The sequence below is a fragment of the Cheilinus undulatus genome, linkage group 12 (assembly GCF_018320785.1).
Source record: "Cheilinus undulatus linkage group 12, ASM1832078v1, whole genome shotgun sequence".
Classification (NCBI taxonomy): domain Eukaryota; kingdom Metazoa; phylum Chordata; class Actinopteri; order Labriformes; family Labridae; genus Cheilinus; species Cheilinus undulatus.
The window spans coordinates 29,119,654-29,142,519 of NC_054876.1; the positions used below are offsets into that span (position 1 = coordinate 29,119,654).

General features: G+C 39.4%; 1 protein-coding gene across 1 annotated transcript; it reads right to left on the reverse strand.

Moving 5' to 3' along the window:
• Positions 1 to 133: 133 nt before the first annotated feature.
• On the reverse strand, positions 134 to 18,724 carry smg6 (SMG6 nonsense mediated mRNA decay factor). Its single transcript, XM_041801166.1, has 19 exons — positions 18,622 to 18,724; positions 14,859 to 17,253; positions 14,491 to 14,683; positions 14,062 to 14,172; positions 13,757 to 13,863; positions 13,142 to 13,220; positions 12,888 to 12,998; positions 12,450 to 12,665; positions 7,583 to 7,644; positions 7,317 to 7,462; positions 6,897 to 7,010; positions 4,799 to 4,973; positions 4,235 to 4,454; positions 3,894 to 4,073; positions 3,563 to 3,730; positions 3,172 to 3,316; positions 2,415 to 2,674; positions 2,218 to 2,299; positions 134 to 2,129 (listed from the first exon to the last, which is right to left on the reverse strand). Exons 1-19 carry the CDS (start codon positions 18,710 to 18,712, stop codon positions 1,999 to 2,001), a joined length of 4,986 nt encoding a protein of 1,661 aa, XP_041657100.1. The 5' UTR covers positions 18,713 to 18,724; the 3' UTR covers positions 134 to 1,998.
• Between the last annotated feature and the right edge of the window lie 4,142 nt (positions 18,725 to 22,866).

The following is a 22,866-nucleotide window of genomic DNA, read 5'->3' on the forward strand; positions in this document are numbered from 1 at the left end:
AGAAAAGTAATCTAACTAACAAGTTTTCTGATCTGGTGTTTTAATTATTTCATTCATACAGTTAAACCAAATGATGAAGAAAATCTTCAGGCCTTCCAGTAATGGCACATATTAAACATTAATGAGGAAACAATGACTTCAAAACATTTTTATTGAACAAAGGTGAGATAAGGATGTTGTGTTAAGCAGATTATACAGCATCTTTACTACATTTGCTCTGACAATAAAGCAGCAGCACCAGTTTTACTGAACACTACAGTAGCATCTGCACAGAGATTAACAAATGTAGAGAACCTGTCGGACTGTTCACACAAATACAGATACATTAACAGCTGGTGGGAGTTTTGAGATGAGTGGCAAGCAAGGAAGCTACGCCTATAGACACTATTGATTTAATTGTGATGAACACCTATTTTAAGTTCCAGACACAAATAAACACATACACATCGGTTTGCAACAAGTCAAGAATTTCTTGTTAGTGTTTCAAAAGCAAAGCAGTGCACGCAAAACGCCTGCGTTTCATATTAAAATGTGCTAGTGAAATGATGCTTACACTAAATGCAGCTTTAAAGGCTGTGATTTATGCTGGTGGACCTCATGTATGTCATTACTAAATGAAGAGTGAAAGGGGACCTTAGGAAAGAGTCACTTTACAGACAAGAACAGGTGTTGGTGATTGAAACAATTTAGGAATAGGTAAGCTGCTGAGGTGTTTTTATTTGAAAAGCCGTAGCAGACTGATGGCAGTGTAAAGATGGAGTGAAATAGGTACTAACAGAATATGAAAATAAGGTTTCTGCAGAATAACACTAAGGACTGATGTTTCCTAACAATGTGGCAGTCTAAAGTAGTAGATGGTATCTGCTATTTATTGATTCAATCACGAGAAAATGTGCTATGGCTTGAAATATCGTTGAAACATCACATAAAAAAAAGTGATTCATTTTGATTTAAAGACCTTGAGCATTCAGCAAACTTCTCACAACCAGATTTTGAATGCTTTTGTTATTGTCCATATTATGATTCTATTATGCCAAAAAATATGGAAAATTAAACAAAAAAGGGACCTGATTCAAATAACTGGGGTCCACATGTTTTGAGAAGTACCTTTCAGATGTTTATGAGGTTTAAAAAAATGGAAAAAATGACCTCAAAGAAAACAAAAGTGTCACACAAAAGCCAAAAACAAGCAAAAGCATCAAGAAATTAAAACATAACCAATATTTTTGTTGGTGTCTTTTAAAGAGCATTTTCTTTCAATACCCAAACTGAATTTTAGCATTTAGCTGGAGGAATATCCTGGGTTAGCAGGAGCTCTCAAACCGACAAACCTTTCCTGAGAGGTTCTGATGTTACAAAACAGCCTTTAATTGAGCCTAACTTCATTCAGACACCTTTTACACTACCAACTGATCCTCCAGCTGTGCTCCACTCAATCCTTCTTCTTCTCTCAGCTCTACTGTAGAGGCCAAAGCAGCCTCTGTGACTGTTCCTTTAGAGAAGAGTGGAAGTGCCACTTGTGGCCTCATTACTGCTCTCTTTTATCAATTAAATGACCACAAACACTCTTCCTTTCTCTGCCTTGCTCTATCATTAGCCTCAAATTTGAATGCCGCTTGCAGAATACACTCACTAACTAGGAGCAGAGGCTGGGCAGACAACTTAGAAATCAAATCACTCCTTTATTACCTTGCTCCTTTCTCATCCAGCCCTCCTGAGACTTGTCAAGTCTCCCTGTCTCTTTCTTGGGAAGCTCGTTGATCTTAACACATACATACACACACACCTCATCTCAAGGGGGGGTGGGGAGCTCATTCAAACCACCTAGCTCTCTTTTCACTTGCTTAAATATTCCTTAAGAGATGGTTCTTGGCTTTCTTCATTGTTTCCTCTCCCCTGTTATCTCCCCCTCTTCTTCCCAAAGTGTGTCTTCTCCCCTGGCTGAGTGGCAAGCAGGCTTCAGCAGATGGGTTCCTCTGATTCCAGCTTAGTCTGAATTCAGCCCACTTTGGCCCAGCTGAGGAAAGACGGGATGTCTCGGACAGGGACGTTGCGGGTCAAAGCTTTGACACGCAGATTGCGGTCGTCTGTAAGGAGAACCACCTCTCTGTGCAGCCTTACAGTCCCATCTGTGTTCAAGGGGGAGACAATTAAGAGCTGTATTTTTTACATAAATGACAGAAAAACGCTGAAAATGAAAGACTGAATGTTACATACTTCTCTGATGAGGCATGAAATCTTTAGCTTTGTCTTTGCAGTAGTGGAGACAGCAGGACAGGATCACATCATCATTGGTACCCTGAGGAAGAATAGAAAACCAAATAGAAACATAAAAGTCTGACACCAAATTACTTTCTAGGTAATAAATCAAAGATAATAAGCTATACTTTCTGCTAATTTTTCTAGACTATCACCTGCTGTCCAGTGGTGTCTTCACTGCGAAAAGCGATTGACTCCAGCTGATTTCCTCTGCTTGTCAGGGCTCGAAGGTTTGGCTCTCTGGCTTCAAATCCTTTCTCCAGGAAAGCCACTGCCAGCTGGGCCTTCTCCTGCACTGCCTGGACATGATTCGCACTGACGTTGTAGTTGCTGCGACTACCAGTGTTGCGGCCTCCTGACCCCACTCCACTGAAGTTGTCCTGGCCTTTAGCCAAACCATCCAACTCTGTAATCACTAAAAGAAATGGCACAGGTCCCAACATTAGAACACAGAGAGCAAAGAAAGGTTGGCTGTTTTCACACTGGGTGTCAAATAAATGGGGAATTATATTTTTGATTGTTGTCTTTTAGACAGCGCTTTGACTTAGACATGTCTTTGTCCAATCTTCATTTCTAGCTACATTTATTCAATTATTTTTGTGCATATGCTTGTAGCATATGCTATGATTAACATGATTGTATATTGTATTGATCAAAGAGGCATTAAATATGCCAGAAATAATCAAATTTGGGTTTAATGACCCATTAATGTAGCATATCAATTAACATTTGATTAACAGTGCATTAAATTAAAGAACTCATCTCCATCTGATGTACTGAGAAATCTCACACTCCTCTCAACTTTGACCATTTACCACACAAAAAGTGGAATTAAACTTTTTCAGCTCAAGTCTTAAAAAAATCTTAAATTTGACTCTTAGAAGTGTATAGGAACCTTGGTTTTCACCTTACCGATAAGTGGCACAACTATGATGTATGTTCCACAATGGAGGAGTTTCTTCAGCCCCTCACAGTGATCTATAAATCCATTTGTATCAGGAACCAAAAAGAGAGGTCTCACTTCTAGCTCCAGTTGTCCACTGGTTTGCAGCACCGCCTGAAACACACAAAGAAGACTGTTATATAAAAATGTGTTCCAAAGTAGCTCTAATAGCCCCGACTGAGAAAAAGCATCAGATTTTCTCACGTTTTGTCAAAGGCTATTGTTTTCTCAGATTTTTTGAATCCTTGTTATGACAAATTCATCTGTGCAATGTCAGACAAAAAAAAAAACAAAAAAAAAAACCCACATATCTTTTGATTCATGAACATGGTTCCAGGTGCATATGTGTAAGCTTGTTACCTGTATCTTATCTCTGCGCTTCTGCTGCTGTGCCAGTTTGTTGGCAAGGATGTGACGTCGAGCCTTTAGCTGCCTGATGTCATTCTCGCTGTCACCTGCCTCCTCAGCATCCTCGTCTCCTTCTGATGCAGACAGAGAGGACTCTGCCTCGACTATGACATCATCAGCCTGCCAAACAGATGAAGAAAAGGATGAAACACATTTTCAGCACAGGAGCTTGGCTCTGCTGAACTGCAATTAATTTTGACTTGGCATTTACATAATTTGTGTGGGTCAATTTTAGAAAAAAGTAAGAAAAGGTTATCAGAGGTTAAGTAAAGAAGCTACTTACCTCTTTCTCAGTGAGAGAATCCTGCCTGCTCCTTATATCCACTGAGTTGTTTGGTGATGGAGATAAAGCCACAGAGATGTATTTTCCCCCCTTGAAGGCCAGCAGGGGCTCTTCCTGTCCACACAAAGCCTCCAGAAAGTACTTGAGCACTGTGACCCTCTTACAATCTGCTGCTATTGCCTGAGGAAAGATGATGGAGGTTTATGTTCTTGAGAACAGGATGGTGATGATTAGGCTTACATGTTAATTTGATCACTCTGAAGGTGATGGAAGTATATTCAGTACTTCCACAGGACTGGAAATGTTTTCCAAGGATTATAAAATCATTTCTTTCCACTCACCATTTCAGTGTGTCTGTCGGTGTAACAGGGCTCCTGTGGTGCAGCCAGCAGTGGTACAAAGCCAGCAAGAAGTCTGTCCTCTTTCAGTTGCAGCACCATCAACTCCTCGTCTCCCTCGCTCTCGTCCGTGTCAGCCTTGTACAGCGGCACTTCCCCATGGTCCACGCATGCCAGCGCGTTACACAAGTCAGCCAGGCACTGCCAAACATCAGGGCTGTTTCTAGATAAGGAGAAAAGGCCACGAGTGATGGTGAGGAACAAACCCATGTACGTTTCAGTCAGAGCAGGGTTGTGTTGTTTAAAAATAAGAGCCAGCGTCACAAGTACAACTGACTCTTCAAAGACAATATTTACATAAAAAAGTATATCAATTGACAATACATAATATATCACCCACAGCCGTCAACCATGATGTTAATCCACCCTCCAGTGCTACCACAGTACAAACAAGGGTAGATGCTAAATACAGAACATTTTACCTCGGAGTTGCCAATAAACAAAGTATTTTCTACATTTTCCTATTATCTGCAGAAGCCAAAGAAAAAAAATCATTGAGTTTCTTACTCCAAACTAGATGGCGGTGGGTTCCAAAGATCTGGGTGTCCCAGCATCCAGTCAGACCAGACTTTGATGCTGGGTAGCAGTTCCCTCAAGTCCACTGGAAAAGCAGAAACCCTCACCATACCCTCAAGCTCCTCGCCTTTACCTTCCTCTTCTCCATCTGCCATTGATACTGGTTCTGAAAGAGAGAGCATGTTTAAAAAACAACACTTTAAAATAAAAATCAAACAAAAAGAACTGAAACTTCAATATGTGGAAACAAGGTCATAAATATTGCAAATCATCTAATGGAGGATTTACAATATTGCATTCCCAAAATGTCGTAACAAAACAGTAACTGAGAGAACACGCTTGCTACAAGAAGGGATGACAAATCTAATTTACAGAGCCAATTGCATTTTGTAGAAAAAAAAAAAAAAAAAAAAAAAAATATATATATATATATATATATATATTTTAATGCCTGCAATTTTTGTGGGAAAAATATTATTGGGATTCACCCTAAAACATATTCGTTGCTAAACGTTCAGCTATGCCAAAAATGTGTTTTCTCTAAAGAGGACCAGATAATGTTAGGACATCATAGCTAATTGCACCATCAAAACTTAATAATGGAACATAACCGAAATACATCTAAATATTGTATAAAATTTGTAACACATTCAAATGTGTTTACATTGTATATTAATTTTAGATTATGTATATATAAGAGTATTAAAATTGCTTCATTATGCAAGTTAGTTAATGAGTGTCACAACTGGTATTGGCTCCTTTCCCTTCATTGGCATATCTGCAGACACATCCACACAAATTCAGTTGTCACTGGAGGTGGGTGCCACGTGAATGTTGTTCATTGAATGCACTCATATTTTGGTCAAGATGGTTTAATTTAGTACTCATCAACAAGATTTGAGTCGCTCACTTTGGAGACAGAAGGACTGTTTGCAGTTTACCAGGTACAGATCACTGTGTATCTGAATCAGATATAAAGCACATTGCATACATTCCACCTAATTACTTCTGTATTATAAAATCCCTGGCATGAAATAAAAAGTACTTATTGAGCTTGTTTTTTTTAGTGTAAATTTTCACAGTCCTGCACACAGAAACACACCAGTAAATACTAAAATCACAGCATGTGAAGCTATGAGAAAAATCTTAAACCAAGGTCCCTGTGCCCAGCCCAGGTTGTCAGGTGTCAGTCAGTAGCAGGTCCAAAGTAAACAAAGAGAAATAATCTGCCGCACTGAAACTGACTTTACTAAGACTTTATCACAATAAAGTCTTAGTAAAGTCCATTCCTTTACTATAAAAAACTAAGTAAAGTCAGTTTTGTTATTATAAGAAAAAGTTCCAAGTAAAGTCAATTTCAGTGTGTGGCATATTGTTTTTCTTTGTTTACTTCAGTTATGAGACTTTATAGGCCATCTGAAATGGTGCATTTGCCAAGGTCTCCTCCATCCTCTCACCCCCAAAATTGACTTAAGTGGTCTCAACTGTAGCAGTGTTCATTTTGACATCTATTATTTATTTTAGTCTTTTGATTACATGTCTTTTGGTTTTAGTCATATTTTAGTCATTTCTACCCTTTTTAGTTTTAGTCTAGTTTTAGTCCATAAAAAGTCCTTCTATTTTAGTCTTTACTTTTAGTCCAAGTATTTATTCTCTTGCCTAAATCTGGTATCAAGTCATGGTAGTGTATTCTATGCACGCTGCCAAACCTGGGGTCCCTGCTTTCTACACCTAAGAAGCAAAAGAGATACAGATGCATTGTATTTTGACAGATTTATCCACAGTGGAGAAATATTATGGATTTTTTATGTCAGACGAAAAGTAATTTACATTTTCGTCTAGTTTAAGTCATCTTGATGAAAACTAAACAAACTTTTTGTTAGTTTTAGTCATCACAGATCTTTCTTTGGCTAGTCTTAGTCTAGTTTTCGTCATGGGAAAAAGGACGAACATTTTTAGTCATAGTTTTAGTCGATGAAATTAACACTGGTCCGTAACCAGTCTAAGTGCAAAAACTAGCCTTTAACATGTTCATCTGATACAGATGAAGACGCCCTGATTTAGTACTCATAGAGCAAATTGTGTTTACCTGTAGGAGTATCTCTGAGCAGTTCTGTGCAGCGCTGTACAAGCAGTGCAAACATGCCCAAACCCAGGGCAGTACTTTGCTCTTGCAAAACAGACCGAACTTCTCCATCTTCACCTGGGGGAAAAAAAAAACACTCTTCAGCACTTTGGATTGTTATTCCAAATGTCTCTTGGATACATTAGTATTTCATTATGTGTGTTTATTTCTATTTTCAGCCAAGTTGGAAAAAGAACTGCATGACCAGTGAAAACATCTAAACTGAAACATCAATGCCCATCTTCAGTTCCAGGAATTGAAAAGGTGAAATTTTCTTTTAAATTCAGATTACAAATAGACTATGCAACATCTTCAGCCATGCATTTTTAATTTCAAACTCTGAAGTTATGTTTGTAAAGTAATAATAATATTTTATGGCATTACCTCTACTGTTGGCATTGTGTATGGTGAACATGTTGATAGTTATGATCTGCAGCATGTGAGTGCTGCCTAGCAGGGCTGGGCCATGCTGAAGTAGTCTCCTGAACTCCTGCAAAACCCGGCCGGCTACATCAGGGAAGGACTCCATGCTGTAAAAGCAGGACACAAAAATTCTCTAAAATACTGAGAAATAGACACAAAGGCAAAAATATTGCCATTAAAATGTAGTCCCTTAACCTAAAAACCAGAATACACGAGACATCACTCACCCCACTTTAGTGAAGAGCTTTCCATGTGCATGCAGGAAACTCAGGATAAACCTTTTATTTAGCTGTAGATAAAGACAGGGACAGAGAGATTGTTTATCCAATGGCGACAGTGGGCAGAAGAGACAAGTCACATGAACCTGATGTTACAAACAAAACACTCCTGCGGATTTAAACAATAAAGGGGGGAGGAAAGAGATTGACAGGCTACTGAGACTGAAAGGATACACATACATGCATGTCTCTTCCAAACTGGATACACAGGCAGAACATTTACATGATGTCAAAAAGGTCACTGTGTTAGTCAATCTGAAAAAAGGGCTTTTAAAATACATGTAATCATGTTAGTCTGAGTGAAACCATAGTATACAGTTCTTAAAAAATTTATTAGACCACCTGTCATATTTGTCTCTAAGACCATCCAGCATCATGGAGTGCTTTAATGCGGACTCTTTCATTTTCAGTCAGCTCTCCACGTTTTACCATTTTGAACAGGAATGAGGGATTTCAAAATGAATTCACCCACATTCAAGCCGGCTCACTGGGCTTCTCTGAGAAGTCAGAAAATAATCAAGCATAACATTCAACCACTTAAACTAATTTTTCTGTTCAGGAATGCAAGTAAATAACTATAATTTGACATATTAATCAAGAAATATAAATGTGCTTTACTATACTATTTTTTCAGTTTTTTTGTAAATCAGTAGATTTGAAAATTCATGGATAACAACAATAATTATATTTTAGCATTAAAAATATCATTTGGGTTAAAGAGCTTCTACATATTGGTGTATTAACCATTGCAGAAACATAAAAAATGATTTTGGTAATTACTAATGCTGTTAATTTAGGGCAGCTGTGGCATAAACCTTACCTGGTTAGGGTTAGGGTGGTCTAATAAATTTGTTAGGCACTGTACCTTTTTACTATATACTGATAGACAAGGACAGTAGTCCTTTGAAATGACTTAACAGAGATATAACTGCAACCTGATTAACCCTGCATGTAGACACTAGCTGGCAATTACAGTATAGAAACATGGTACTTTTTTCATTTGTGTTGACTGTTGTTGACCTTCGTGTTCACATTCTTTTCTTGCCTTCTTGTTTGACTTTTAAAGATCTGCTCAGTTTAGTCTGATTAGTTTATTATTGCCGGATTTCCAGCCCTATGTCTGTTGAAGAACTTTGTAAACATCTGGTTTTAAAGGTGCTATATGACTAAAGTTAAGCATTATCATAACTTAATGACAGATAAAATATTTTGTTTTTAACACTTATCTTTTAAGTGGTTACATAAGGGTTCATGGCTGACAAGGTGTCCAATTATCAGGGATTAATGGACGACGTGCAGTCCATTGATCCCTGATAATTGGACACCTGAAAGGGCATGAATCCGCTTATACCATGGTCACTTGCCATAGAAAAGAATAAATAATACTACTAATTTATAATTTCATACGTTTTGCGATCAAAATACAAGTTTTACTACCGCAAAAATCCCTTTTTCCTAGCAATGCCTGAGGGCTTGATTAATAACTGGAAAAGCCATTCCAATCCCATAACGTTCTAGGGAATGTAAACATAGTTCGATAATCTAGTAAATAAGACAGGCCATAGATATGAAGTCACAACGGAACAAAAAAATAGTCTGCCCAGCGTATTTACTGAACAGATTTAGCAACGAAAAGGCATGAAGACAAGGGGGACGGAGAGTCATCTGTGATCAGACTATAACCCTGTAAGTTAACATGGACAGTCATCTGACAGAGAGGTTCGTTTTAGCAGACCAGCTGTTTGAATAAACAGAATAATACTCTCTTCTGCACCACAAGATCACAGAGGTAAAACGGAGCTGTCCATGCCCTGCCGGTGCTGGTCCTCCTTTAGACACGGCAATAATTAATACCATGCCGGTTATTATCAGAAGCATTTCCTTTGGCTCCACAAAGAAATAATGGATTATTTTCTTTTGTTTTATGTTATTTAGATCTTCTGACAATAGTTCATATAAGTTAGAACGGGGGGAAGTGAGTTGTTTTGCCACACTCACCTCTCAGTGTTAAGGTAAGCCTGGAAACAAGATGTACATCAGAAATAGGATATAAGACCATCTTGAGTTACTGGTCTTAAACCTGGAGTCTGTCATTATGTCAGTTAAGTGATGGTTGATGCCGGCCCGCAGGCTCCTTAAGCCTGATCTATGCTTCTGCGTCGCATCGACGCGTAGTCCTCTGTGTCAACGCGGACCCCTACACCGTAGCCTGACGCGCACCTCCAAAAAATCCTAACTACGCGTCACGGACTGCAAGGGCTGTGATTGGTCCACTCAAAATGTCATTTCCAGCAGTTGCTTTTTCTGGAATGATGAGGATGAGCCTGCATTTTAGCACACACACGCAGACAGATGCATAGACCTTTTCCATTTTGCACACATGGAGTATCAAGAAGGTTATTTAATCTATAAAAAATCTTGTACCCAGTGGGCTCTATCACTGACCTCAACATCGTAGATTAATGAAAGCGCGTCGGTCTCCGTGCTGACAGCACACAGAGGGGCTGCTGCAGCCTGCAGGTGTTTCAGTACACAGGTCGGCATGCAGAGTGTTAAGGCCTTTGCACAATGAGCCCATTTCATGTTGTTCCAATCATGTCTGCACACTGATGCCTAAATTGTTGTTTTATTTTCCGTTTTTTTTTTTTCATAACAGGTTCGATTTTACGCGAAATTTCGTATGTGTCCAAGGTGACCAATGATTCAAAACAGTTCCCGCTGCTTCCACCTCGCTTGCTCACCACTGAAACCTCACTTTAAACACCAAAGGTTGCTCATTTATCATGTGGATATCAACCATGGAAATATAACAAAGAGATGGGTGAATGATGATTCAGATCAGCGCCTGTTGCTTTAATCTCTCTTGCTCGCTCACCCCCACCCCACCCTGCTCTCTCTCTCTCTCTAAAACCTCACTTTAACACCGTGGTTTCCATAATATCAGTCATGGAAATCTAACAGATAAAGGCATACGTTTGTAACCTACTCACAGGTCATAACAGAGACAGAATTAAAAAGTTGTTCTCCATCTCTCCAACTTGTCTCAGCGCTATGACGCATGAGCGCGTGCTGTATGAAGCTCTCTGTCAGAATGAATCCAGCGGGAATTTAAAGGACTGACAGACAACAAAAAAGTCCAGCGCAACCTCTGGTTTGTGCTTATGTGCAAACAACATGTAATATCGACTACTGATTGTAATCACACACCCAAGCATCCACTCATTCATTAAAAACAGACATTGTCCAGTTCAGCGAAGAGCGACAGTCGCTCAGATGTGACCCCTCTGAAACCACACACACACACACACACACACACACAGCCACACACCCCTAGCGTCATGGCAGTGAACTGCAGAGCGACGCGTTCCCTCAACGCAGAACTTTGAATGGTTAACGACAGCATAGTGTCAATGGACACAACGCAGAAGCATGAATCAGGCTTTAAGCTGGCAACACTGTACTCCCAGCTCAGAAAATATGACCACCTCAGGTTGCTATAGTTACCTTTATCATCTAACAGCTGCTGCACATTTATTTGGAACAGTAGGAAGATTTTTTGACTGCAACTATTTGAGAAGTTCCATAGGGGTCGATATCAGAGGTTAATGGACACCAGTGGAACTTCCAGAGCCAATAAGAATCAGGTATTCACCAAGTCTATGGTATAACTGCATTTAATAAAACTTGTTTTTGTCGCACCCTTATTAAAAGCAGAAAGCATATAAAATGAAGTAAAACACATATTGAAAATGAGTAATAAACAAGAAGATGGTGATAAAGAAAACTGTGAACCTTTCCTTGAAGAAAAACCTACTGAAAGCATCTCTTTCGGAGGCTAGAATTAATTCATTGTGATGCTGCCTTTAGTTGCCAAAATTAAGACAAAGAATTTGTCTGCTGTAGTTAAGCAATGTGAAAGTAAACTATTTTAGATGCAGGGGACAAACAAACTCAAAAGACAGCACTAAACATGGCAAATGTTGCTATGCAGATGTATGATGTATGTCTGTCTGAAAAGGTCTTTTGCATGTTATAAACTATGGTAGATCAATGAAAGTCTCAGTTCACGTTTAAACATTTCCCCAAACTATAATTTCAATTTGACAAATAGAAATATTTTATTAACCAGGTCCAGCAAACCCTAGGGAGACTTCTACAAACAGGCAGGTGTTACCAAGAAGTAACAATACTGAAAAGATTATGCCATTCTGCCATTATACTACTTTTCTGTTTATATACTTTTGCTCTTGAACATAGCTTTGGGCTTATATATATTTATACTTTGTGTCCCTTTCTGCTTATGCTCTTACTCATTTCAATACTTCTGTTTTATTTCTTTTCTTTGAGTGTAAACCAAACAGCTTAAACTTGAGTTTCTTTAGGGATCAATCTCTTGCCATGTTAGATGGGAATCAAAAACAACCAACTGAAAAGTTCTTGATATAAAGCCAAATACAAAAAATGAAAAAAGGAATAAATAGTTGGTTATAAAATCTTTCAGACAAAGTGATAGACAAAAGGTGAGTAAACAACAATGAATTTCTGTGAAATACTCAAAAGAAAAAAAATGAATAAAATGAATAAGTCCATTTTTAAATGAGTAAAAAGAACAAAAACACCAAACCACTAGAGATCACATAAATGCTCTGTTAAGCCATTTAAAAGATTAATGCAGGCACTAGTGTCCTAAAGTGTTTCAAAACAAAGATATTGTTAAGAGCAGCAGGCAAAAATGTTCACAAACAGACCACTGTTTTGCAGTGCATACATTCAAAGATAGTATAGAAAGAGAGTGAAAGAAAGTAGATGATCTTACATCACTAGCACTGAGATTGCCCAGTTCTCCATCCTGCTCAGAGTCTCTGCTGGATTCACTACCTCCTCTCTGTGAAGAAGGGGTTAAACCTTGACCAATGGGGCGAATCCAAATCTCTACACGAGCTCCATCTTCCCCTCTTCCCCTTCCTCTTACTGCTGGACCCCTGGAGCCTCCTTCATGCTCCTGTCTCCTCCTTTGCTCCAGCTGCTCAGCCTACAAGTATAAAGTCTGTAAACAAGTGGCTTCTTTGTTGCCTGAAGTCATATAACAATCTATAAATGCACAAAAAAACATGACTTATAATGTTGCCATGAATTTCAATTTAGTAAATCCTTCAAGAACACACTTAAATGTCTACATCAAACTATTTACCTCATATAATGCAAGGTAGTATGTACAACTTTCTGAAATTAAATGAAGAAGCATGCTTCTCACCTTTCGCTTAGCTTCCTCAAACAGACTCATCAGGCTTTCTTTTGCTGTCAGGATGGGGTTGGAAGCTGCCAAGCTGCGCATGTAATAATAAACTGCATCCAACTTCCGCTTCTAAAAGATTAAGAGATGAAAGTAAAGTAAAAATAAGGAGAGCAAACACTGAGAAGATGAAAATACATCACTACTCATTTTTTTTCATTACAGGGCCATGGGATGGGACAAAAGTCATGCAAATAGTCAAATCAATTACTTACAGTATAGACAGCCAGCAGGGCCAGCTGGTTATATGGTCGTCCATTTTTAGGGGCAATCTGCTGGGCTTTCAGGTACCAGCTGAGAAAAAAAGTGTATAAAAAGTAATGAGATACAAGAATGGATTTTTGTGTAAGATTTGGCTGTGCATAATGCTCTGCTCTGTTTTGAATTATATAATATTTCAGTTTTATAGGGCAAATAACTTCACATATCATTGCACAAGGTGTCTTGGCTTTCATAGCATGTCAGAAAAACAGAATACGGTACAGAAAAAAAATATGGTCCACACTACAACATATTGAGTGCCAGTGATGTGCAACATACTACTTGCAGCCAACAGAGGAGTTTAAAAAAAACTGTGGGCCCTTTACACATTACTTATCTAAAGGCCTCTTTCTGTATTCAACACTTTTCATTACGTCATGTTTGTGGGTCTTTCTACATTTTCTACCAGAAATCCTACAACAGAAAGTCTGGTCTTTACCACTCAATCTTTGACTTAAGAGTTACAGATTGGACACTGTAGCCTCTAGACTCAAAATCAAACACTGAATGACTCCTCAAAGTGGGCAGAAATATTTTCAACACCTCAATATTTTCTAATTGCAGCCTACCTGCGAGCCTTGCCATAGTTAGCTGAGTCACTTGCTTGTTCCCGGTAGCGAGCTATGTCTCCCTGACATATCATGCAGCGTTGAGCACTGATGAGTGCATACTTGACCTGAAGGAGGCAGCAACAAAAACTTGCACATATGTAATCAAGTCATCAAATTCAACTGTCTTATGTTGTATGAATGCTAGTGAAGTATGTATTACAGATTTTTGTATATTATCCCTTAAATGTTGAGATTTTTATTACTAGGATATCCATAAATCAAGTAAAGCATACAGGTTGAATTTCAGGGAAATACTGCCCTACCGTTTTGCGTAATGGCCGAGCCCTTATCGCCATACCATCCATATATTCCTCCAACTTGAACCGATATGCTGTCTGCAGCTTCTGAAGAAGAGCGTCAAAAAACAGAGCTCCCTGTAAGACAGATGATTATGATTAAAATTCCATAAGAAACAACAATCAAGTAACCAGAAACCAATGTCTCAACCCAAGTTTAGCTGTAAAGTGGTTATGGACTCATGTTTTCCTTTGATTAATGTGGTAACACATAGTAGAGTAATATACAATCCTATTCATTTGGTTATTGATGATTTCAGAGCAAGCATCAACACTGTGCAAGGTCATAACTGCATATTCAAACAGAACTTCAGTAAGCATCATATCTAATGTGTCCTACGTTAAGACCATATAAAGTTTACCTCCTCCTAGACAAAATCAGGAAATAGTCCTTACCTCATCAAGAAGTGTGAGCAGCATGTTCCTGATATGAGGAGCGTTGTCATAAGTGGGGTCTTTGAGTAACTGTCGGAAGCGCTCAATGACTTGGTAAAAGACATTCTTCCACAAAGCCTGATCCACATTCTGAGAGTCTGAATACTCAATGTCTGTCAGGATGACCTGCTCATACAGGCCCAGAAGGTCAGCTCTGGAAAAAGGGCACAATAGGAAAATGCATTTTCTATATGCCAACTGTCAGATCTGTAGAGTTCCTTACTAATTATACCCAAGGTGCAACTGACAGGTACACAAACAGTATAAAAGATGAGTGTCACATTTGAAACAAACAGAAAAATGGCAAATCATTGCATGTAAATCCTCACCTAAGCTGGCCCATACGATCCAGTCCGTCAGCGCTCACTCTGTCCCTGGACAGCAGGTTACTGAGCTGAAGCTCTTGGGCATCTGCAGCCCTCAGCATCCTCCCCAGCTCACCTCGGGCTTGTTGTTCTGCCTCTTCTAAACTCAAACCAGCTCCTGCAGCAGTCTGGGAATAAGCTGCTCCTTTGTAACTACCACAGAATTGACCCATACCGGGGCCCGGGTACACACCATTGTTAGGACCCATTTGAAATGGCCCCATATGATAAGGATATGAATACTGCTGGTTGGTGGTATTGCCAGGGTTCTGTGTGTTGCCAGAGGACATGGGGTAGAAGTAGGGGTTGTCAGATTTTTGGAATTTGTAGTATGCCATGGCAGCGGCTTGCTTTGATAGAAAATTATCCCCCTGTGGAACTGGAGGACTCCCTGTGATCTCATCGTCTGTGTCTAAAAAGTGAAGCTGTCCATATCCTGTCTGAAGATAAACAGGCTGTTGGAGAGATGAGTGTTGTGAGGACTGGGTGCCAGTAAGAGCTGGTTTCTGGTCAGGGTTATTTGGATCCCAGAGTCGTCTCACTCCTCCTCCTCTGCCTCCTCTACTCCTGCCAGCTGCTCCACCTCTTATTCCACCAAAAAGAAGCCTCTGACCGACCTCGGGGGGATTAGAGACGTCTGTTCTGGTTGGGAGAACAAGGATACCCCCCCCTCTGCCACGTGAAACAGAACCTTGGGAGCGATGGTGAGCAGCCCCACCACGTGTTGGGGTACCTGACTGGTTTTCTAGAGGCACTCTTAGGATTCCCCGACATCCACCTTTGTTTCCCCTTGATCTATTCCTTTCTTCTCTTTGCCTCTCTGAACACAGCTCATCATCTCTACCTCTTCTTCTCCTTCTCCTTTCCTCTGCTACATCACTCATCTCACTCCCTTCAAGTGATTCTGTAGAAGACTCCCCATTGGTTGTCCAGCTTTGGAGATGACTCCTCCGCCCTTCTCCACTATGAGCCATGCCCTCTTTGTTGATGAATTTTGGCTCCAAATGTGACCACTTAGTGCTCTCCACATCCATTCCTCTTCCTGGGCCATCCAGGCTAGTCACGCTGCTAGCTGAGCTGCTGCTGTAAGTTCGATTTCGTGAGCGTCGGATATCTGACTTGGAATAGCGTTTGGAAGCTGCTGTTGTGGTGTTTGCGTTGAGTTTGCTTCTGTCCCCTTTTTCTACATTTCTTTGCATCCTAGAATCTTTTTCAGCATCTCTGGATCGGTTGTTATTGTTGTCACCTCTTCTATTTTCCTTGTGGTTCTCTCTTCCTTTGCCTTGGAGTGGCTCTCCTGGTTTACCTGGTTTATTATCCTTATCACCTTCAGGTGCTTTCCTGTTTCTTTCTTTCTCAGCTTTCCTCCCATCTCTCTTCCCTCCAACACTCACTTCAATGTCTCCTCTACTAGCATCCTGATTTCTCTCTTTTTCCTTTTCTCCCCCCCTTCTTCTGCGGTTCCCCCTTTCCCTCTTCTTCTCAACCTTATCTTCCTCCTCTTTTGTTCCCTTTCCTGGACTTATTGGATTTTTATCTGCTGTTTTTCCAACACCAGAAAGTGAGCTCTCAATACCTCCACATCCAACTTTATCCTTTTCTTTCACACTGAGCTTTTCTAATTTATGAGAAATTTTCTCTATCGAAGATTCAGAAGGCAACGGAGGTTTGCTTACATCTCGACTGTCTTGCTTCCTGTTGGAGTCACTAGATTTTAACTGCTTTACGTTTTCCTGGGTCCCTCTGACTCCTTCATCTTTCTGCCTGGGCTTCTGTACAGAAGTTTTATTGTTCCCCTCTCTTTCCACTGTAATCAGTTGGGATTCTGGCTTAGTTTTGTGTTCATTCTTCTTAAAAGCATGCTTATCCTGCTCACTTCCAACTCCATTGTCCTTTCCCTGAATATTCCTCCGACTACCAGGTTGATAAAATTCTCTGTCTGGTTTACGGGCTTTCTTTGTAGGCTTAGCAGGCCCTGCAGGCTCCTGTTGTTCACTGTCATTTTCTACAAAGTCTTTTCTTTGACTTGCTTCCGTTTTAGCCTGTGACAGACCACCTCTTCTACAATCCTGATTTCCACTACTATCACTTCTCGTCCTGTCTTCTTCCAAATTTTCAGTGTCCATTCCTTCATATGTGCACCTATGCTTCTCAATAATTTTTTCAGAGACGCTCTTTTTCTCACACTGTGAGGGCTGATCATGCTCACATGAATCAGCAGTCAGAGGTTCACTGTGACCAGCTTCTCCCTCCTCACTTTCACAGCGGCGCCGTCCATGTCCAGGTACTGGCTGATAGCGCTGCAGATCAGGGCGCTTCCCTTCACGTTTCTTATGCTGCTTATTCACATGATGCTCCGCTGCAGTGGGAAAAAAAGTAAATAATCAACACAAAGAATACAATGCAAAAAATTAGGGCCGAAGGATTTGGAAAAATAAACAAATTGTGATTTCATTTTTTAAGTTCCTTATCTTGTATATTTTCAACAAGCACATACAATAAACAATTCTATATTATTAGCAACACAAAATAAGATAGGTTAGACTAGGGCTGAACAAGTTTAAAAAGTTGTACAACTGTTATTTTTTAACTCACTGCAAATTCTGTATGAATTGTAGTATTTAAGTGATGAATAATTTTTATCTAATTGTCATTCTGATTAAGAAAAAAAAATCCAAAAATAAGGAAAATCTGATTTTTGTGATGACAATGACACTTAAGTAATTGCATGATATATACAGGGCATAACATCTCTGCTGCAGGAAAAAAAACGTATATAGGTATTTATACTTCGAAAAGCAGACTCCATTGAAAGACCATATCGCAGTATTGTTGCTGTCTTGTCTGAGTAATGGAGGGGACATAAGATTTTATGATGGACTGGCAAAAAAAAAGAAAGCACAGTATCCATGTTTTGTTTTTGTTTTGTTTTTTTTTTGTCGTCTTTCAAATTGTTTAGTCGGGGGGCTCGTGCGCCTGAAATGTCATGCTCAAAGGGTCAGAAAAGGACAGACACAAAAGATACAACCGAACCGGTCTTGATCAAAGTAAGAAAAACACGGTAAAGCTACAAAGTATACACATGTCAAAAATAATCAGTTTCAGAGCGTATGATAGAAAAACGGTTGCACAAACCGCCAGACTTATGCCATCCATTGACACCGTAGAAACACAATCAACGCCACTGTTTGTTATGTGTCGGTGAAACGGTGAGTCAACCAGCGAAAGTAGGGCTGAACTTGTGACACTTCCAGCTAATTAACTGTGAGTAAAACAACCCTTTATCTTAAATTTTCGATTAAAAGTGTAGGTCTCTCCTGTAGTAAACGGTAAGATAAAACTTTGTTGACGTTAGCATGTTTTCTAGCGTCACTTCATGATTAACAGTTTGAAGACTCGAGCTTTACAGTTATATCGCTCCTCGCATGAGACTATGAGTGAAGAATTCATCCGTCTAACCCAATAAAATATACTATGCGAGACACATTGCGGAAAGTCTAAATACCAAATAAAGTATCTGTTGTTATTTCGGCGAGGGGGCGTTTAAACCAGACCGCGCGGACGTAAGAATGGACGGGCAGAGTGCTAGCTAGCTAACAACATTAGCTGGTAACAAACTTAGCAACTCCGGGGGCTACTTTCAGATTACTTGAGATACTTTCGTACTTGATTTAAGGACTTTTCCACGAATGTAATTATTGGATTTATCTTCTTCGGTTGCTCTCACCTTTTTGACAGTCGGTTAAATTGTTTGAAGTCGACGCTTCAGCTCGGAGTTCCGCAGCTGAGATTCGCACTCGGTCCAGTTCGTTCGCCATCTTTGCTTTCACTAAAACAAACACAACAAGTATGGTGGCCCAGCTGGTTCAAACATCTTATTGAAAGGCGCTGGATCCGAGACACAAACACTGGATGACGTTTAAGCGAAGGCAGTTAGGTGATGTAGTGCAGGGTTGTATTTCATGGCTCTGTTTAAATAAGCTATTACCTTTAAAGGACAAATTATATATTTCAAAAAATTAAAACAAAGGAAGCAAAAACATTTTAACTTTTTGTTAGTACTATTACAAACATATTCTACATTTTCTAACCAAGTAAAGAATTAAAATTATGTAGGTATTTGGTATGCATTGATCTTAATCTCTTAATGTTTACTTAAAATATACACACATGTGTAAAATAATTAACTTTGGCTTTGTATATTATTATTATTATTATTACTAATATTATATACTTTGTATTTATACCTTTGTATTTTAAATTTGCTATTTGACATTATTATTGTTATTTCTATTCGTGTTTATTCTTTTTAAATGAAACACTATTCCCGTCCTTAAATATACTGTACTCTCTGTTGTGTTTCTATGAACAAAAATGGAATGGATATTTTACCTCTTGTTCAACTTTAAACAGACTTTTTAATCAGGATTTGTCAACAGGTTGGAAAACATACAGTGGTTCCACTGCATTCCCCCACGTGCAGACAAGGATTTCTTGTTTGAAAGGCTGCAATGACTGCACAAAGTCTCCCAATTCCATTACATTTTTGTGATTTTATAACTATTAACATGTGAATTTACAATAAAGAAAAATAGAGGTTTTTGCAGTGTGAAATTATGTAACTCTTACGTAGGCCTCGACCTACATGAAGCCTGGGGGAAGGGTGCAAAAAGGTCTGCATATTATATAAAGAAACCCAGTCAAGTATCCTACATACGTTCACAGCCTCAATTTTGTACAACATCCACTAGATGTCAGGCTTGAGTTGTTAATCTCAACCCGAACACATATGTAGCTATCCAACCCTTTGGATTGGCCTACCAACAAACTTTCTTATCTTCTTTAATCTAAAATTTAGGCTACTGAAGAGCAAAATCTCACCATCACTGCATATTTTTTCAGTTGCCTTTAATGATTACTTTAACATGACCTGAAAAATTGCATGAAGATGTTTTGTGGAGGGATTGTGTCATTGCAGGAAAACAGTTTGCACAGAAAGACGAGTCTGTAAATATGTAGTTGCATGCTACGGAGGTTTATTACAGTTAAAGCAGACATCATCTCTGTGGCTGATTCTAAAGTAAACAGCTCATCTCCCTAGCAACACCAAATTAAAGGGCCAGTCTTGTTCTTCCAATAAATCTTTCACACTATTCCTAACTCTAAGGCAAACATCCTCTATTTTTCATAGCTGTCTTCATCGTGTCATCAAGTTATTTATCTGAGATGCTTGCATGACTTTTTAAGCCTAGTAGCCAGGAATGTCTTCTCTTCTTCAGAAGTTAAACTTGTCTTATTTAGCCACTTAAGTCTTCTGATTTGTAGGCAGGCAACAGAGAGAAACAAAGAATACATGCAGACAAAGCTGAGCTGAAGACACAGTTTGAAAGATCATGCATTGACTTTTTTTTTAAATGCATGTCAAAATGTGTGTTTCCAGTCTAACTGGCCATTACCATGTTTACATTATTCAAATCAGTATCGTTTTAGGGGAAAGGAAAGACTAAATTACGGTGTCATGGATCATATTTATTTGATTATAGTGTGGTTATCATTCTCTTTTTGTATATTCCTTTATTGTAATTTTTCATTTTAGTGGTACAAACAATTATGAGCATTGCATGTGAATGCAGAGTACTTTCTGTTGGCAGTTTCTCCTGATGAAGCTCCAGCACACCAGCAGTTGTAGAAATGTTTCGTGCCTGCAGTGAAGAGCTTTGTGTGTGTAAGAGAGAGGGAGAGAAAATGAGAGAGGGGGAGAAGGAGGGAGGGAGGAGGGCTGCCGGAAGTTGTGGGCGTGTGTCTCCCCTTGTGTGTGTGCTCCAGTGCCTCTGTGCCTGTGTGTATGTGTGCAGAGTTCTGATTGTCAGTGCTGCACCACAGTGCAGGTGGAGCAATGCAGGATGGTTAGAGACACAGAAGGACACATAGGGGGGAGGTAGGGAGGAGACATGATGCAGGAGGAGAGGAGAGAAACAGGAGGAGAAGGAAAGACTGTGAATACAAATGAGTAAAAAGCGGGGGAGTTTTTGAAGGTGAATTTCTGACACCAGTGGGGTTTCTCCAACATAGTCACATCTCCATCTCCAGCCCCCTCCTCATTCTCTCTCATTCTCTGGTTCAGCCTTTCTCTATGTGTCTCCCTCAACCTGGACACTGTCAGGTGGGAGGTGATGACTTTTAGAGATGACTAGGGTGGTGGTGGAGGAGGACAGACGAGGGAATACAGTCAGAAGGGGAAGGTGGGATATTGTGGCTGAAATTAGAGCAGGATTAATTCACAGAGTTTAAATACGGTTGAAAAAAAATGAATGAAAGTGACAGGAAGATGAAAGTGAGATGACTGAAATGTGATTTTAAGTAGTGAGAGAGACAGAAATGAAAGAAGGCATGTGTGTGTGTAGGAGAGACAGACAGAAAGACTCAGAGAAGAAGAGAGCGAGGCGGACAGGGGCTTGTGTGACGCATATTTTCTGGCATTAGATGTTTGGAATATCTCCACATCAGCCGCTTTAAATGTATAATTCACTAAAAGAGATAGAAGGAGTAACAGGGGGAGGAATGAGTGACAAGACAATATGAAATGGAGTACATGGAGTGGTGTGTCAGTGCAGAGGAGAATTGAAAAAAAAGGCATGAATGATACTGAAGCAGAAGCTTTTGACTGTTTCGTGACTGCATGCAATAAGAGTTTTATTAAGGATGTTCATCAAATATCAAAACGATATACTCCTGATGGCTGTGCCCCAGAATACAACACGCTTTTAGACACTATCAAAGATATGAAAGTCATCATAATCGTGTTGTATTCTGTTCTGATTATTTTAGTTCCAATTATTAATTTAAAGCTCCTGTGAGAAAATGTACCTAGTGTTGACTTTGGCACTGCATAAAGCAAGTGGTACTTACCTCTTTGCTCAATTTATCCTGCAAATGTCACAAATGTACGACTAATTAAGAATCAGTACTGTATAAAATGTCAAAAAGGCAGTTTTGACCAAGTGCAGTTAATCACTTTGTCTGCCACCTACCCCCCTCTTGTGGTTCAGGCATTTTTAATTGCAACAAAGAAAAAACTTCTTGCTTTACTGTTTGTCTTTTTGACTTTGTAGTCCATAAACATCAGTATTAATTACTACATGTGTCATAACCAGTAAAAAAAATCTCCTCAAAGGAGCTTTAAGAGGAGTAAAAGTCTTCAAACATCATATGCTGTGACAGGCTGGGCTGTTGTACTGAATATAAGCACGGCTTTAGCTTGCAGCATCATGCTGATATACTGTATGACAGAGATGCAGATATTATGGACATCACACCCTTTATAGATAAAAAATTAGACTTGTTTATTTTTTTGCATAAAGAATCACCTAATTAAGTCACACTATATGGACAAAAGTATTTGGCCACACCTGTTAGTTATTGAATTCTGGTGTTTCAATTAGACCCATTACAACAGGTGTGGCGGCTGCTGTAATGTTTCAGCATACTAAGACATTCTGGACAATGCTATGCTTCCAACTTTCTAGCAACAGTTTGTAGGCTCTTCTTTTTGCCAACATGACTATAAAGGCATAGTTGATGAATTCAGTGTGAAAGAACTTATTTGGCCTGTGCAGAGTCCTGACCTGAACTTCATCAAGCATCGTTGGGATGAACTGTAACAGAGATTGTAAGTCTGGCCTTCTTGTCCAACATTGGTGCCTGACCTCATAAATGCTCTACAGAATGAATGGGTACAAATTCCCACAGAAACACTCCAAAAACTTGTGGGAAGACTTCCAAGAAGAGTGGAAGCTGTTATAGCAACAAAAGTGGGGCCAACTTCAAATTAAAGTGCATGTTTCTGAATACAACGTAATTACAGTCCCAGCTGGTGTAATGGTCAGGCATCCATATACTTTTGTCTGTATATTGTACTTCAATGTCATTTTAAAGTGGGGTATACTACTACTCTATAATGTAGATGCACTTG

Excerpts from the sequence above, each read along its gene's own strand:
- smg6 (XM_041801166.1), bottom strand. The coding sequence starts at position 18,712 with ATGGCGAACGAACTGGACCGAGTGCGAATCTCAGCTGCGGAACTCCGA. Across the intron at positions 7,011-7,316 it reads ACACAATGCCAACAGTAGAG|GTGAAGATGGAGAAGTTCGG; the intron begins GTAATGCCATAA and ends TTTTTCCCCCAG. Across the intron at positions 4,455-4,798 it reads CCACCGCCATCTAGTTTGGA|AAACAGCCCTGATGTTTGGC; the intron begins GTAAGAAACTCA and ends CTCCTTATCTAG.